The sequence below is a fragment of the Rhinolophus sinicus genome, chromosome 14 (assembly GCF_057876585.1).
Source record: "Rhinolophus sinicus isolate RSI-liver-muscle chromosome 14, RSI-T2T, whole genome shotgun sequence".
Lineage (NCBI taxonomy): Eukaryota > Metazoa > Chordata > Mammalia > Chiroptera > Rhinolophidae > Rhinolophus > Rhinolophus sinicus.
In genome coordinates, this window is record NC_142514.1 from 9,649,488 (window position 1) to 9,666,021 (window position 16,534).

The 16,534-nt window shown below is 48.2% G+C and overlaps 1 protein-coding gene and 1 pseudogene across 6 annotated transcripts in view; both read left to right on the forward strand.

The window, feature by feature from the left end:
- Positions 1-16,534, forward strand: part of KAZN (kazrin, periplakin interacting protein) — a 1,016,124-nt gene that overhangs the window by 570,455 nt on the left and 429,135 nt on the right. For 4 of the 6 annotated variants that reach the window (XM_088790136.1, XM_088790131.1, XM_088790132.1 and 1 more), the window contains exon 3: positions 13,019-13,259. In XM_088790136.1, coding sequence (XP_088646262.1) covers positions 13,019-13,259 — 241 coding nt within the window. Of the gene's footprint in view, positions 1-11,939; positions 12,129-12,542; positions 12,693-13,018; positions 13,260-16,534 lie in introns of those variants that run through there. The other 2 variants (XM_088790134.1, XM_088790133.1) reach the window with 2 other exon arrangements.
- Positions 4,609-5,024, forward strand: LOC148755329 (small ribosomal subunit protein eS12 pseudogene; annotated as a pseudogene).

Consider the following 16,534-nt stretch of genomic DNA (forward strand, 5'->3'; position numbering starts at 1 on the left):
CCAACACCTTCTCAGAGCCGCACACACACACCGTCTCCAGGCAACAGCTCCGTGTGCAGGGGTGTGGGGAGATGGGGAGACGCTGTAGGAAATGTTTAGTTGCTTTTTGTTTTAAGTGGTTGGAATAACCTAAGATTTTAATAGTTTTGAATATGAATTTCTGGAAGAATCGATTACCAAGTTTGCTATCCTTTTCAAGAAAAAGATGTGTAAGATTAAGGGGAAGTTTCATAACGGAGGTTTTTACCTCATATTGAGTTTGGGAGCTTTTCATAACAGAACAATCAGAAATAGAGCTAGTTTGTTTTGGGGATGTGCCCCTCAGATGGATACATCAAATGTCGCAGTTTAATTCAGTGCGACAAGTGTTTACCGAACATCTCCCGTGGCCGTATGCTCACTTATAAAAACATAAACAAATGGTAATAATAATAATAATAATAGTAATAGTAAATATTGCCACTGCGTGTCTGGGTCATCTGGGCAAGTCAAATGATCTTCCAGGCTCTCAGTTTCTTCATCTGTCACGAAAGCATGTTTGACCTATGAACTCTGAAGTCCCTTCTAGATCTAAAATTGTGGCGCCCCCAGACTGGGTGATGCTTTGTCTCCCTTGGTGCTAATTACAGTCACAGAGGTGTGTCTAGAAGAAAAGAGACCTGCTAAAGCTCCGAGCATCACAGGACTGAATGGGGATGTTCACGTTGCTTTCCATGGTCAAGCTCAGAGTTCCTGGAGTGGACTCATGATTCCTTGTTCCCCTCCCCCCAACCTGCCCAGAGAAAGGTTTATTGTTCCATTGCCATGCTTAGTTCAGGTGTGTATATAAATCCCATCTTTACTACTCTTTTCTCTTCAATAGTACAAATGGCAAGTTTGAGTGTAAGGAAGTGATAACAAAAGAGTTTTAAAGTGGAGTCTGCTGGCATCCTATTGACCCAAGTGCAGCCTTGCCACTTGTTAGTTGTATGGCTTTGGGTGAGTGACTTAACCTCCCTGAGCCTCAGTTTTCTTATCTGTAAAGTGGGGATAATAATAGCTTCTTACAGGGTTGTTGTAAGGGGTGTAAGTACTTAGCATTGTGTTTGATGAAAGAGCACGCTGCAACTGTTACTATACTTATCATAGCCCCCCCTTGCATGCGCACTTTCAGGCAAAACTGGATTCTGAATCTGCCAGCTCATTTCGCCTCTTCTTGGAAAGTCTAGAAAATTTTGAAAAAGAACACGTTTATACCATCATTCAAATGTAATAAAACATGTCAAATAATTTCATTCGGTGTTCTTCATATAAAAGTTTACATAGGTTTGTAAAAGTATGTGTGGCTTCGCACTGAAAAAATAACAGAAAGATCTTTTTAAAAAGACCAGAACCTAGTTCCCCCATAACAGTCCTGAGTTAAGATAAAACTCCAACTGGTGAGGATACATGTGATCACTTCCTGCTTAGTTTCCAAGGGAAACTGACACACTGAATGCTAGGGCTCGCTTCTCTGAGTCTGTGCCCTCACGCAGGGCTGCGTTCACAGGGAGGAAGGGGACACATCTTTTCCAATGAGCACAAAGGTGCTTCACGGGCTAGCCAGAGCCCTGGACCCAGCCACCTTTTGCGAGACACTGAAGTTCACACTTTGGTTTGATGTCTCCTAAAGGATGCGAGGATGAGCATCTAGATCCATCTTTCTTTTCTTCCCAAAAGCTGCTGAGAAGACTGAAGTTCACACTCTTCCCCCACGCTGTTGGGCTCCCAGTGCTAAGAGATTTTCTGTGGGCCTTCCCCGGGTCCCCTCCTGGGCGGGGGAGGAACACAGTTCTGGTTCTTCCCCCCCCCCCCCCCCGACGGTTTCATGTCTCTGATACAGGACAGCTGTTTCAGAGCCTGGACAGAGGCGTCCCTGCACGGATGACCCCAGCAGTGTGAGGCGCTACATGTGGAACCAGGGTGCTTGACAGAGCGTCCAGGCCTGTGGGCGTGGCAGCAGGGGGCCACAGAACACTGGGTGAAGAGAAAGAGTGAATCCCTCCCTTCGGCTTTTGTTTTTATTAGGTTGGTGCAAAAGTAATGGCAGTTTTTGCAATTATTTTTAACCATTGAAACAGCAGTTATTTTGCACCAACCTAGTAGCTCTGTACCTGCTCCTTTTAAAACCAAACCTCCTATTTCTTTGTTTTTCAAAAGAAACAAATATCAGGAGCTAGCTGTTCCCGGGCAAAGGAGTCAGAGTGCCGTTTTGCTACCAAGGAGGCTGAGGACGCCGACCAAAGCACTGTAACCAACATTGCTCTGAGCAAATATGGTTCCTTCTTGAACTGCACACACCTCGTTACTTGGCCATGTGGTTCCAAATACTGGCTTAGGAATTGTTTTACATTCCCCAGCATAAAATAAGGCAGGTAAACAAATAAAGGGGCAGTCGGTTAAGATAAAATGGCAACTTCACAATTTATTGGCTAGGGACACATTATCCCAAAGAGCCAAATGTTGAATAAAATAACTCTCTTCTAATTATATAGACAACTGGACAGCTGACCCTGAGTCAGGGCGGATGGGTGCAGGGACAGTCCTTCCAAGCACACTGGATTGAACAGTCTATACTATTTGGCTAATAAATATTCCACCCCCTCCCCCGCACTTTAGTGCTGGAAAGGCTTAGTGTTGACTCAAGGGGCAAGATTCCAAGGCCCTTTCCTAGGACCGCTACTTCCAGTTCCTGAAAAAGGATCACACACTTTGCCATATCTGAGCTGTCTTTGTAATGAGTCGTCAGGGGCATTAGATCTTAATTCTCTTAGTTGATTGGCACTTAATATCATGTCTCCTCTGTGGCTTTGAGTGAGGCCACACTGCTCTGCATTGTCTGGGTGGAGAAGCGCTGGTCCGCAGGGGGCAACTTAGGAGGCATAAGGCATCCTAAGAACGGGAAGAAATGAACTGAAAGGGAAGCAGAAGCCCACAGAGTCTGAGCAAAGAGTGGGGTCGAGAGAAGAAATGAGTGGAAAATCTCTCCTGTTAAAGATGTTATTTAGTGAAATAGTGAAAGAGAGATCAAAATATAGGGAGAAAAAGGGATCCTGAAAATCCCATTCTTGGAAACTCTAACTCTGCTCCTTCCCAAGTCCGTACACTTCTGTTCGAAAAACACCCCATCTTTCCCCACCACCCACCCACCCCTAGAAAGCATAGAAAGCAATGTTTATAGCATGAAGATCACAAGAATTATACTCTCAGTGAGAAAAGAATAAATTACCCATTTAAGGTCGGTCCATAAAGTATTTCAGTAAAGTAACCACTGGGGTACCATTACATGATCCAAAAGAACTAATTTACCAGATGGGTCCCCGGGGTTTGAGAGAACAAAGGCACTGAACGCTGGCACCTTCAAATGCTTCTCCATCAGATCCGTGCCTTTTGCAGAGGATGAAGGGTGTGGAGTTGGAAGGGACACAGAAGGTCTCTTGGTGCATCAGCGCACACAGGGATGAGACTGTGTTCGTGTATCAGAGGAGGAAACAGAGAAGACAGAAAAGGCAGACCTTAGAATCAGGCACACCTGGGCTTGAATCTGGTTCTGCTACTTTCCAGCTGGGTGAGTGTGAGCAAATCTTTTGAGGCTGTGGTTTTCCCTGATCTGCTGAAAGGGGTTGGCAACACCTGTCTTCAGTACTTGGAGGATTCCGCCTGAGTTGGTGGGATTCAATGGATGGGCCATAATGGAAATCCAAAGACTGGAAGCTGCCCTTCCAACTGTCACTGTCACCATCATCATCACCATCAACACTCTGTCACCTGTGTCTGCATCACCATAACATCTATTGAGTTCTTCCCAGGCACCAGGCACTCTGCCAAATGCTTCACATGCATTGTCTCATTTAATCCCTCAATAAGTCTGTGAAGTAGGGGGTAACATTATCCCATTCTGCTAATGGGGAAGTTGGGGCTCAGAGAAGCCAAGTAACATATCGAGTGTCACAGAGCTGGTAAGTGGAAGAGCTGGGACTTGAACCCTTGTCTAACTCCAGAAGCTGTGTGTTGATTCTGCTCTCGCCCCCAGAGAAGGGTGAGATCATTGATGACATCAGTTAGTATCGTCCCACCAGTAGGCTGTAGAGAGGGTCTTCACTGAGATGAGGAATTAGAGCTGAGGACTGACTGGCTGGCAGACCTGACCTGATTATCTTTAGCCTTTTTGAGGAAAAATAAAATAGCCCCCAGCCTATGGAGATAGCCAAGACATGAGGCAGGAGGTCTGGCAAGATACCTGGAGGTTGGACCAGTTCTTTGGGTGAAAAATACTTTTTTCACCCAAAGTAGTGATGCTTTTCTACAGGTGGACATATTTGACTCAGGGTTTTGTATTTTGTTTGGCTGTTATTTGTGTCACTCATGGCGGCTGTGACACAACCAAGGCCCAAAAGCCCAGGCCATCATGCACACTCTCTTGAAATCCCCATATAACACCAAATAAGAAACATATCAGAAAACCAAGGAACATTCTAGGAAGAAAAAATTGGGCTTCTATCAAGGAGATGCTTTAGCTCTTTCCTGGCCATCGCGGAGTACTGTGGAGGCGGGGGCTTGGGTGCGTTCAAGATTCGGCTGCACCCATAATCCACCGCTGTGGCCGAAGACGGCACTGCTGCTGGAGGTGTAACAGACGTGAATATGTACTGCTTTACAAGAGGCGCTGAAGGCAGCCCTCATCCACAAGGGCCTAGCAGGTGGAATTCGTGAAGCTGCCAAAGCCTTAGGTGAGCGCCAAGCCTATCTTGGTGTGCTTGCATCCCACCGTGATAAACCTACGTACAGGAGCTTGGTGGCGGCCCTCTGTGCTGAGCACCAGATGCACCTGAGTGAGGTTGATGTCAACACGAAGCCAGGGGAATGGGTCAGCCTCGGTCAATTTGACAGTTAGGGAAACCCCCATAAAGTAGTTGGGTGCAGTTGTGTGGTGGTTAAGGGCTATGGCAGAGTCTCAGGCCAGACATGTCATCGAGGAGTCCTTCAAATGCAAGATGAACACATAGACTTGGCTTTGTGTGGATTTTTTTTTGTTTTTTTTGAAACAAATATGCTTTAAGTATACGAGGTCAGACAATTAAATTTGCAAACTTTCCACCCGGCTCCTACACGGTAGAAAGTTCGTGAATGTAATTGTGCGACCTTTCGTTATCTGCTATGTGTTTAAGTCTACAGTTAGTATGTACTTTTAAAATGGATCTATTTCATAGGTAGGAGCTTCTGAACTGTAAGTGGTTATTAAAGAATTGTTTGCAAATGAGAAATATGCAGAAGTAACTGGGTTGGTTAAATACATGCACAGAAGGGATGTGCCTGACTTGCTTTCCTGTTGTTAGATGAGAGATTGCTTGGGAAGCCAAGAGGAGAATGTCACTCTTCACACTAATAACTGTGCTCTGTGTCCACACTGATCCAGTTGTTCGTCGCTTGGTGACAAGGATACGTTCTGAGAAAGGCATCACTGGGTGATTTCATCATTGTACGAACATCACAGAGCACACTTACACTACCTAGATGGTCCAGCCTATTGCACACCAGCTGGATGGCCTAGCCTGCTGCACACCTAGGCTGTTGGTCCAGCCTATTGCACACCTAGGCTGGATGGTCCAGCCCACTGCACACCTAGGCTGGATAGTCCAGCCCACTGCACACCTAGGCTGTTGGTCCAGCCTATTGCACCCCTAAGCTGGATGGTCCAGCCTATTGCACCCCTAAGCTGGATGGTCCAGCCTATTGCACCCCTAAGCTGGATGGTCCAGCAATCTATTGCTCTTGGGCTACAGACCTGTACAGCATGTCACTGTACTGAATACTGCCTTGTTATAGTTGCCTAAACATATCTAAACGTGGAGAACATACAGTAAAAATACCGTACTGTACTTTTATACAGCAGGCAGCACAGTAGGTGTGTTTTCACCAGCATCACCACCTATGATGTTACAATGGCTATTATGTCACTAGGCGAGAGTTTTTCAGCTTCATTATAATTGTATGGGACCTCTGTCCTATATATGGTCCACAGTTGACCAAAAAGCCGTTATGCAGTGCATGACTATATAGGCCATATTATATATATATATATATGAGGTGTGATCAAAAGATACGGTGAATGTTTAAATAAAAAAATATATTACAATAAAAGACACATTGCCATTAATCCCCCTCAAAATACTTCCCCTCGCTTCAAATACACTTACCCCATCGTTCCAGCCACTTTCTAAGCAGTTCTGGAAGTTCCTCTTTCGTGAGTGTCTTTACTTCATCCTCCATCATGACAATACTCCGTGTCACACCTCGCTTCTGGAAATGGCAATTTCTGTCAAACAAAAACATTAGTGTGTCCTCATCCACCTTTTTCACTGGATCTGGCACCGTGTGACTTCTGGCTCTTCCCTAAAGTCAAAATGACCATGAAAGGAAAACATTTTGAATCAATTCAGGACATCACAGCGCAACTAAAGACACTCATGAAAGAGGACTTCCAGAACTGCTTCAGGAAGTGGCAGGCATGATGGATAAGTGTGTTTGAAGCAAGGGGGAGTATTTTGAGGGGGATTAATGGCAATGTGTCTTTTGCTGTAATACATTTTTTAAAATTTAAACATTCACCGTATTTTATGATCATTCCTCGTATATATTACACACACACAATCCACATCTGACACATACTTTCCCATCTTATGACTGTGGGCTATTTCCCTAAGCCCCACAGTCTTCTGTCCTGTTTTTCCCTCCTGGTTTCTTTTTTTCTCCAGCCTTTCATTTCATACCCACAATTGCGAAAGTGACTAATGGTGGGGGTAGGGGGGCATTGCTGGGAAGTGAGTATAACTTAGCTGTTAGGGTTTGCTACCTGTACACTATTCCCCATGTCCGTGGCTCTGCCCCCACCCACGTCTTCTCACCCACAGTCCCGGGACCTGGCTGCCCCTGTCTGAGAGATGCTTTGCTCTCTACCCCAGAGCACGTGTTAAAACCCACTCAGCCAAAGAAAACCATGTAAATGTACAAAAGATACATCTCCTAGATTGGCCGGGATTCGCATATGACAATTGGAACAAACAGAACATCCATCTGCAGAGAGGGAAGGTATTCCCTAGGGAGTCTCCAGTGGAGGGGTGTGAGAAGGCACGGGACTGACAGCACCTGGAAGAGAAAAAGCAGGGGGCATTTGCAGCCATTTCTGAGGCTCACAAGTTTCCCCACATGTCTGGATCTCACACGTTTGCACAGTGCTTTATGAGAGCCTGTCCTGGGACCTTAGATACCCAGCTCCTCCCCAGAGGTGCTGGTCGGTGAGGAGTGGGGCCTGGGAGCTACATTTGAACAAGCATCTCCTAGAGACCTTCACAGCAGGGGTCTCCATCCTCACTTTGAGAAGCACTAGACCAGCCTGAAGTCCAGAGGTGTGTTTCGCAGCGCTCTGTAGGAGACACTGTTAGCAAGACGTGACCTTGGAAGGTGAAGTGCAGGACAAGAACCAGTTTTCCGTGGTTCCTATGGGCAGCCATGTGCCGACCCAAGGAAGCATCAGGGGATCTCAGGGCACTGAGTCCTGGGCCCAGGGGTCTGTCACTCACTGGCCTCTCTTTCAGACCTCCCCTTGACCACTCTGTCCTGTGCGTGAACTTCACCTTGAAGGGGAAGCCCGTGAATGCTGCCTCCCATTCCTAAACCAGACAGAAACAGAACCCTGAGTGCGTCGAGAGAAGACTGGGCCACATGTGTGGATATCCAAGTCCTGGCCCCCAGCTCACCACCTGACCAATGCGTGTTGAGCACTCGGGGAAAAGAGGAGAAAGGACAAGTGGGCATGTGCCTCCCCTCCTGGACCTCTTGGTTTAGATTTGTGATCTTAGGACAAACCCCTTCACCTCAGTGCCTTAAGCTGCCCAAAGCACATTCCAGGTGCCTAGAATTTCCCCTCTACCTGATGGAGTTGTCGCAAGGCTAAAATAAGAAGAGAGATGTGAAAGTACTTTGGAAAGTAAGAATTCCTGGGGAGACCGCAGATGAGAAGGGTTTTAATGAGAGAAGCAAGTATCTTAGTGGATCTGAAGTCATGGGGGATGGAGGGGTGAAGTGGCTCAGTCAACCACAAACGCTTCAGAGAAGCATTGAGTGAGCACCAGGCAGTGGAAGCAAACAGAACTGCATGCAGTCCTTGCCTCCTGAGGCTCACAGGCCAGCTGGGTGGGAGAGTGTGCTGCACATGGACGCTCTGTGTATTCCAGTTGTCACACGCGAATTGTCACATGGTGCGGTCTTAGCCTAGGCAAGGGGTCGCATGCAGGAGAAATCATCAAATTCGCTTCAAAAACGGGCATTTATTTCTTCTGAATTCCATTGGATCCACGACAAAGCAGAATAAAGAGGACAGCTTTGCTGAGCTCGGTATCAGGCGTTTAAAGACTTTCCCCGCAGTGAGCCAGACTTAGGGCAACTTAGCTCTCAAATCCTCAGCCTGTATTTCTAAATTAACGGAACAATCAATGGAATGCATGCTATGAAATAATTAACTGATGAAGGTTAAGGCTAAGGGATGAAAAGGAATCAGAGGCAGGGAGAGCCAGGGAGATTCTTCCAGGCCGAGGCAAGAGCAAAGGCCCTGAGGTCAGAAAGAATTAAGTGACAAGAGTGTAGCAAGCTAGGGGGAGAGTGGTTCAAAATGAAGCAGAGGCCAGACGGTGCAAGATGGTGGGCTTGCTTTTCTACATCTAGCACTTAGAAAGTGCCATGTGCACCAGTGGTCTGGCATGAGCATGACCGTCCATGGTGCTGGACACACATCAGTAGAGTAATGGACCATTTTCTACGTAAAGACTCTGGTTTAAATCTCTCTTGACTCCTTTACCAACATGGCTGCTGGGGTCCTTCCTGTCTCTGTCTCTATCAGTATACAACGAAGATGCTGGAGGAAGTGGTCCCAAAGTTGCCTTCCAGAACCTAATAGTATCCTTTGGTTATAGGGTGGGGCAAACATATATACAGGGTTTCCTGGGACAGTTCCAAGTTATGTCACTTGTCCCAGGTTCATTATTCATAGTACCCTCTTTCACTCTCAAAAGTGTCCTAGTTCGGACACTAAATGATAAGATTACTCTATTTATGGGAGAAGGGAGGTGCATGTGACATTAGTGTCAGCAATGAGTTAGGCTCTCGCTTTGTTCTTATTAGGATTTTTCTTCCTCTGAGCAAGGATGGTTTTGCACTTTCCAAAATGCCCAGACAATCTTGGATAGGTACCAAATGCACACAGCGCAGTTTGTTCATTCTGCTTAGAAAGATGAGACACTCACTACGTACTGGCGGAAGCTGGTGACTACGTAAGGGCCAGTGCACTGACTGAGCCGTGGAGGGCGTTTGGCTGATAGGGAGGGATGGCAACCAGTGAGACACTGGCAGAATTATAGCCCATCCCTATGAACTGAACCCATTTTCTGGCTTGGTTCTTAACATCAACTTACTGGGGTGTGAGGCAGTGGCTACTTTAAGAACATGCAGAAGGGAGGGTCCTGAAACAGAATGCACAGTACTGTCAAATTCTCATACTTGTGGATCCCAAAGGGAGAGAGCTGTAGATGACAGACTGCTCTGGAGCCCCTCCCCCAACAGTTTATATGTGTCTCCCAAGAAATGAGTTGTAAATGCACGTCAAAGCCTCCACGTAGGCACGTAGGCTTGCACTAGAGTGTCAGGCAAGTAGGAAAGGATGGATTCCGTGACTAGTTTGTTACCAGAGATCACCTAGGGGGGAGCCGTGGTGGCAGCTGGGGGAAAGAAAGGTAGGCGAGTTCCCCTTTTGGTTTAAATCAAGTAGATTCTGGAGGCTAATTGATCTCAGACTTCCTGTGTGAGATCTGGGAACATAAGGAGACGTAGCTGGGGAAAAGCCCCTTTTTTCATGTAAAGAAAAAACATTTTTCAAAAAATAAAAGTTCTTTAAGATCCAAGAAGGCACCCCAGGAGTTTCTAAAGTGAGTTTCTTGAAACCTCAGTGGCTGCACCATAGTTTGGGGAAAGGAGGCAGGGAGGTGAGAAGGGGCCCAAGAAATGTGTCTTCGTTTTCTTGTCTCTGTTGGATATTTTGTTTTGTTTTGACTTGATTTTAAGATTCTGGTGTGTGGGAATAATCTCACTGAAGAGGAAAATGACTAACACTTGGTCAGATTGTTTACTGAACAAACACGCTCACACACATCCATTTGCAGAGTGCTGACTACGGAGTTAGGTGTCAAGGATGCAAAGATGAATAACGTATAAACACTGACCACCCTCCTTCTCCCATGCAGAAGCTCGCAGGGAAGTGGGACAGAGAGATGTGAGCAGATAAATTACTGTGCCTTCTGAGGAGTGCTGTGACGGAGGTGTGAGTGTACACACACACACACACACACACACACCACCACACACACACAGAGCTCTCTAAATAGAGCTGCTCTTAGTTGTTTTCTCACAAGGTTTGTTCCCAGGACGCCCCCCTCCCCTTTCCTGTATTTGCATATATGCTGACTTTCTTTTTATTGAGGTGGAATTCACATTACATAAAATTAACCATTTTAAAGTGAACAATTCGATGGCATTTACTACAGTCACAATGTTATGCAACCACCTTGATTTGTGGTTGCTGTGCAAAACATTTTCATCACCCCCAAATAAACCCCGCTGCCCGATGAGCAGTTATTCCCCATTCTCTTCTTCCCCGAGCCCCTGGCAAACGTGCGTCCACTTTCTTCTTTATAGATTTCCGTTTCTGGATATTTCATATAAAAGGAATCACATAACATGTGCCCTTCTGTGTCTTTCCTTCCGCTTAGCATGACATTTGGAGATTTATTGAAACATTGTAACATATATCTGTACTTTGTATGTCCCTTTTCACGGCTGAATAATATTCCATTGTGTGGATATACCACAATTTGTTTATCCTTTCTTCTTTTGGTGGACATTTGGGTTGTTTCCACCTCTGGCTATTGCAAATAGTGCTTTGTGAACATTTGTGTACACATTTTTGAGTGAATATCTGTTTTCAATTCTTTGGTGTATATACCTAGGAATGAAATTCCTGGGTCACATCATAATTCTACATTTAACATTTGGAGAAACCACTAAACTGTTTTCCACAGTGGCTGAACCATGACAGCCTTTTTTTGAAGACCCAGAAAGCTCTATAATTTTGATACCCCTCCATAACTTAAATGAAGGACTTCAAAAAACTGAACCTTGCTTTACAAGTGCCTTGGTTGGCCCAGTGGGTCAGAACTTGTGCTAACGAGGCGAAGGTCAGGGTAAATCCCCAGCTGACCAGTTAGCTGAATAGAGTGCACAGAGTGAACAGTTGTCTGCGGCCACATGCTCCACCATCTAACACTGCCCTGCCCTCTTGCAAAAGCTTTTTATTGGTCAAGATGAGCAAGAGTGTGTGTTTATGGTGCCCCAGCATCCAAGGCCTCCTGAAGGTACAGTAAGACTAAATCATAATCAGAGTCCTGGTTTCACTTGATTCTGTGGGCTTCTTGGGTAAATTGCTTAAACCTGCCCATAGCCTCGGTCTCCTCATCTCTAAAATGGGAATAATACGCCCTACTCCAAAGAGACGATAACGCCCACTAAGTACTTTGCACACAGTAGGCTTCCAATAAATGCTGCAGAATCTCAAGCGTGGGCAACCTCAGTCTACGCAAGAGCTTCTACAGTGGGCTCTGAGCTGCTCTCCGGAGGTTGAAGAGCTGGAATGGTGGTGCACGGGTTACATTGGCTGTTTTAAATTGTCCTATTTGCATGGAATGAAGCTTGCTATGGTAACAAGGTCTGGTGGCTGGAATCCAGGGCCCCAGTGAAAAATGCAAAGCCTGTGCTCTGGGAGAAAGAGGAGCTAGATGGGTTTATCAACTTTAACATTACCTCACGTCTCCCTTGAAAAGAGTGGGTAAGCTGAGGCAGTTGGGCTTCAATACTCCAGTAGGAGGAGAAAGGGGGGAGCCTCATTGACGCCTTCCAGCTTTCCCTCCGGGGCCTCACCCTTCTCGCCTCGCCTCGAAACACGGCTAAGAAGCTTGGGACCTGGCTAAGGCCACCCCTCCACCTCCGGAGCACACACCGGGTTTCAGGTCAGAGGGGAAACCAGAGCGCGACTGGCCCACCTTGGGGAAGGACCCAGTGCTCCTTGGGGGAAGAGGACAGCGAGGGTTGGGGCGGCGAAGGGGGTGGAGAGTGAGAGGCTCGCGGGGCACCAGCCCAGCTCCCCGCTGCAATTTCCTCCCCGCATTTGAAGGACCCAGCAAGGCAAGAACTCCACTCCGGAGCTCATGCTGGCGCCCCTGCCCCCCGAGCTCCATCCCCGCTCCACCACCCCCCACCCCCACCCCCACCCCCGGGGCTCCTTTTCCAAGCACCCCTTTTTCTAAGCACCAACCTCCTCCCCAGCCCCAGCGCGCCGCGGGGCGCTAGTTCGCCAGGGCGGGGGCCGCCCCACCGCTCCAGGGAGGGGACCTAGGGCCGGCGTTGGAGCAGGCGGCCCCCACCCCAGGCCAGGGGCGCCACCTTGGCCCATTCAGGGCTGCCGCCTGCCGCCCCTGCCCCCAGGGGGGTGTGTCCCCGAAGTGGGGGGCGAAGGAGACCGAGGGTGCGCTGGGGCCCCGGGCCCAGGCCCCCTCCCGAGCACGCGGCGAATGGTAGGCTCCATTGAAAGAGTGCCGGGCGGCGCGCGGTGTCCTTCTCCGAGCGCTCTCGGCGCCGGGGTCTCGGCGATCGCTGCTCCTCCTCCTGCTTCTCCTCCTCTTTCTCCTCCTCTTCCTCCCCCCTCCGCCTCGCCACCGCCGCGGCTCCGGCTGGAGGCGCCGCTGTCATTCCTACGCCGGAGGAGCCGGCACTGCCGGTGCCTGGGGGTCGGGGCGCAGGGGAGCTGGGCCGCGGGGGACCCAACAGGTAGAGCCGGGGGTGCCCGGCCGCGCGCCCCCCCGCGCATCATGCAGCTCTTTGTCACCTCTCTCGCCCCCAGGCCAAAATCCTGAGCATGATGGAAGACAATAAGCAGCTCGCGCTCCGCATCGATGGGGCGGTCCAGTCCGCCAGCCAGGAGGTGACCAACCTGCGAGCCGAACTCACGGCCACCAACCGGAGACTGGCGGAACTGAGCGGAGGCGGCGGTCCCGGCCAGGGCCCGGGAGCGGCCACCAGCGCCTCGGCGGCGGCGGACTCGGCGGCAACGAACATGGAGAACCACCAGCACGGCGCGCAAGGTAGGGATCGCTCTGCGCCCCGGGCAGAGGAGAGGCGAGCGAGCAGGACCCGGCCGGGAGGTGGCCGGGGACTCGGTGTCCCTCACGCCCGGGGCAAAATCGCCTTGCATTGTGGCTTGTAACCCTTTCCGTCCGGAGGTGGCCACAGCTGCTCCCCTGCTGGGACTTGCAGACTGCTGTCATTAACGAGAACCCGGGCGCTGTGGCCACGGGTTCACACGGTCATACCGGCCACAGGCGGCGTGAGCGAGGCACAGCTGGCAGCCCCCTTCCAGCAGCAGAAAGTGCCCTTTAGATGGCACACAGCCCCCAGCTCCGTGGGCAAACTTTTCATGCCCGGGCCTTTGCCCCCAACCCTGGCAGGAGCGAATGCCACAGCTCCCCCCAGCTCCGGAGGGGAGGCTGCTTCCTTTGGAATGACTCCCTGAGAGCGAGCTCCAGGCTCTACTGCCGTTTGGGGCAGAGGCTTCTTTGGGCTGCTTTGCACTTTTCTCCACGGATGCCAAATCCCTGGTCTCAGTTGCATCTGGACTTTATTTTCCCCCCATTTGAGGTCGCGCAGGCGGTGGAATATATCGATGCGACAGTAGATGCCCTGCCCAGCAGGGAGTTTAAATTTCCAGCAAATATAAACACGGAGAGCACTTTCCAGGGGGAAATCTTAGACCTCAGAGGCTGAGTGATGGGCTCCTGTGGAAATGAGGGCTTAGATGGTGGGCTGCAGAGCTGCTGCTGGGAGGGACCCTTTACAGTTTAGAGGTGGGGAAAAAAGACAGCTGGTCTGTGTTGACATTGACAGTGATGGAGCTCTGAAACCCCTTGCAAGGATTAAAGCTGGAGGAAGCTTCCCAAAAATGTACTGTTTGTTTTCTGTGAATTGAAAAGTAAAAAGGTAAAAGCTGGCTTTTCGGATTTTTTTTTTTTTTTTTGCCTAATTGCCCTTTAAGAAACGGGTGCCACTGGTTATTAGTATCATTTGAGTTGTAAACTAAACTGCTGAAATCCAGAACACGACAGGAGAAAAAATCCAGGCCAGGAGGGCCATTTGTATAAATGTGTCACTTGATAAAGTATTAGGTACCAATGGCTTAGTGGCGCAAAAGGATTTTCTGGTTTTGTTATTGCAAGAGCTTTTCCTAAGTGTTGAGGGAGACTGTTGTCATATTAATGCTGTCTCTCCATCAGTTTCTATTTCCTCCTTATGTTCCTGGAGAAGCTGTGCGTTGTGGCTGTGAGATGTTAAGCCTAAACATGAGCAGTTTTCTGTGGAAGTCCAAGTCAGACCTTAACTTGGCACTTCAGGAATCTGTCTAGAGTCTTAGAATTGGGGCAGTAATTTGGTACCGAAGTAGCCATGACGTAATGGTGGGAAGGTGTTGTGAGCCTGGTGTTTGCCGCACAGTTTTCAAGGTGGGTATCTGGTTATTCTGTCATTTATCCCTTGCTATGTCATTGTGCGTGGCAGACATTCCCCGCTGGTACCTGGGCAAAAAAAAAAAGGGGAAGGTAGACCGTCCGGTGATGCTTTCCTTTTGATAGGCAGGGACTCTTTCAACATTAAGAAATAGCCACGTACTGGCATGTTGTGGAGAATCAAAAGCCATGGTAAGGGGGGGCTGAACAATGCTGGTTTATTCCCCACCGTCTCCCCCTTTCCTCAGCCAAAGGAAAGTTAAGTAGCTTGTATCGGAGTCCTGGGTCTAGCTGCAGACTGAGCATGCTAAGGAGATGCTCAGTGAGCTACGCACTCAACTTGGAAGTTGAGCTACTTGCCGATGGTTAAATTGTCGTAGTGAAGCAACAGGAGGCTGTTTTCTTTTCCTTGTTTCCTACAAAAATGCACAAGGTTGTGGAAATGGAACTGGCTTTTCGATCTCTCGATAATCCTTAAAAACACACACGACCAGCAGCTCCCTACGCTCTTCGGGGCATGCCTGCCCATGTCAGTGGCGGTCTGTGGGTGGTTGGATGAAGGCAGGTCTTGCTTTTTTTTTATCTCTGTGTACCACTGGTATTTTTCAAAACCTTTCCTAGGGGGCATTTAGTGATTTTACAATCAGAAAATAAATGTTAAAGGTTTTCACTCAACTTAATTGTTGGCCACATATCCCTCTGAATTGATGTGAATTTAAACCCATGTGATGGTTGAAAAGAAAACCAGCGCCCCCTTCCCTCTGCTCCCCCCTCCCCCGGAGGGCATCATTTATTCATGTACTTTTTCAATCCAGTACTTTTTACATGATTTAGGCTCTGTGAGTTTTTGTTTTGGTTTGGTTTTGGTTTGGTTTTTCTCATGACCCTTTCTCAGCATTCTGCTAGAACAGATATATACCCTCTGCAGAGGTGGCCTGGTAATTTCTTCCGCTAGTGCCTCCATATTCCTAAAGGGAAGCATGGGCTTCTCTCAAGTTAATTTTCACATGTGGTGGATGGTTTTCCTCATGCGTCTTCATAACATACCTCCTGGAAGGCTCACAGCAGCTCAGCTCCTGGGAACTTCTGACTGTTCTGAATTGGTCTTCTGTTTTCACTTTGTCTGTGTTGGTAGGTTCAATGGGCCCAAACGTCAAGCGTATTTAGTGCTATTGAGTTATCACTTTTCAAATCAAGGTTTTGAATGAAATGAGTGTCTTTCAAAAGGCAACCATATAAGTTATCTTTTAACTAAAGGGCATTATGTACATATTAAATGCATGCTAATGTACTTTTAATAATATTAGCACATATGGTTACAGGGGGAAGAGTCACCTTTGGCTGTCCCTGCCAGGAAATGGTTAGAACCGTTTTGAAATTTTTGGGTTTAAAAAAAATTTCTTCAATGTCTTAGACAAGCTCAGCAATCTATCGTTGGGTGTTTTGTTCTAGGGATGACATCTGACAGTAGGTAAGTTGATGAAGAAAACTTGGGTTTTCCTAGACGGTTAATGCAGTGTGTCATTTAAACAAAATATTAACTTGGTTGGTACCCTGTGTGAGCTGGCATGGTTGCTATGTAACAGAGTCTAGAAAGTGAACTGCTGAAAATCTGGGCTTTCGACACTTTGCAGGATCTTCTTTCGGAATCTGTGTTGAAAGAACACTTGGCAGCCAGCCCACCTTCTCTCTCCCTGCTTCAAGTGAGTTGGATAATCTCTAATGAGGAGGCTGGCATACAGTGCAGAGGGCATCCATGCAGGGTGGCACATTTCACAGCTCGGAGGCTGCCTCTTGGGTTGGTCGGGTCAGAACTGCTTTTGACAGGTGGACAGAAGGAGCCTTGGAAAGAATAGAGCCAA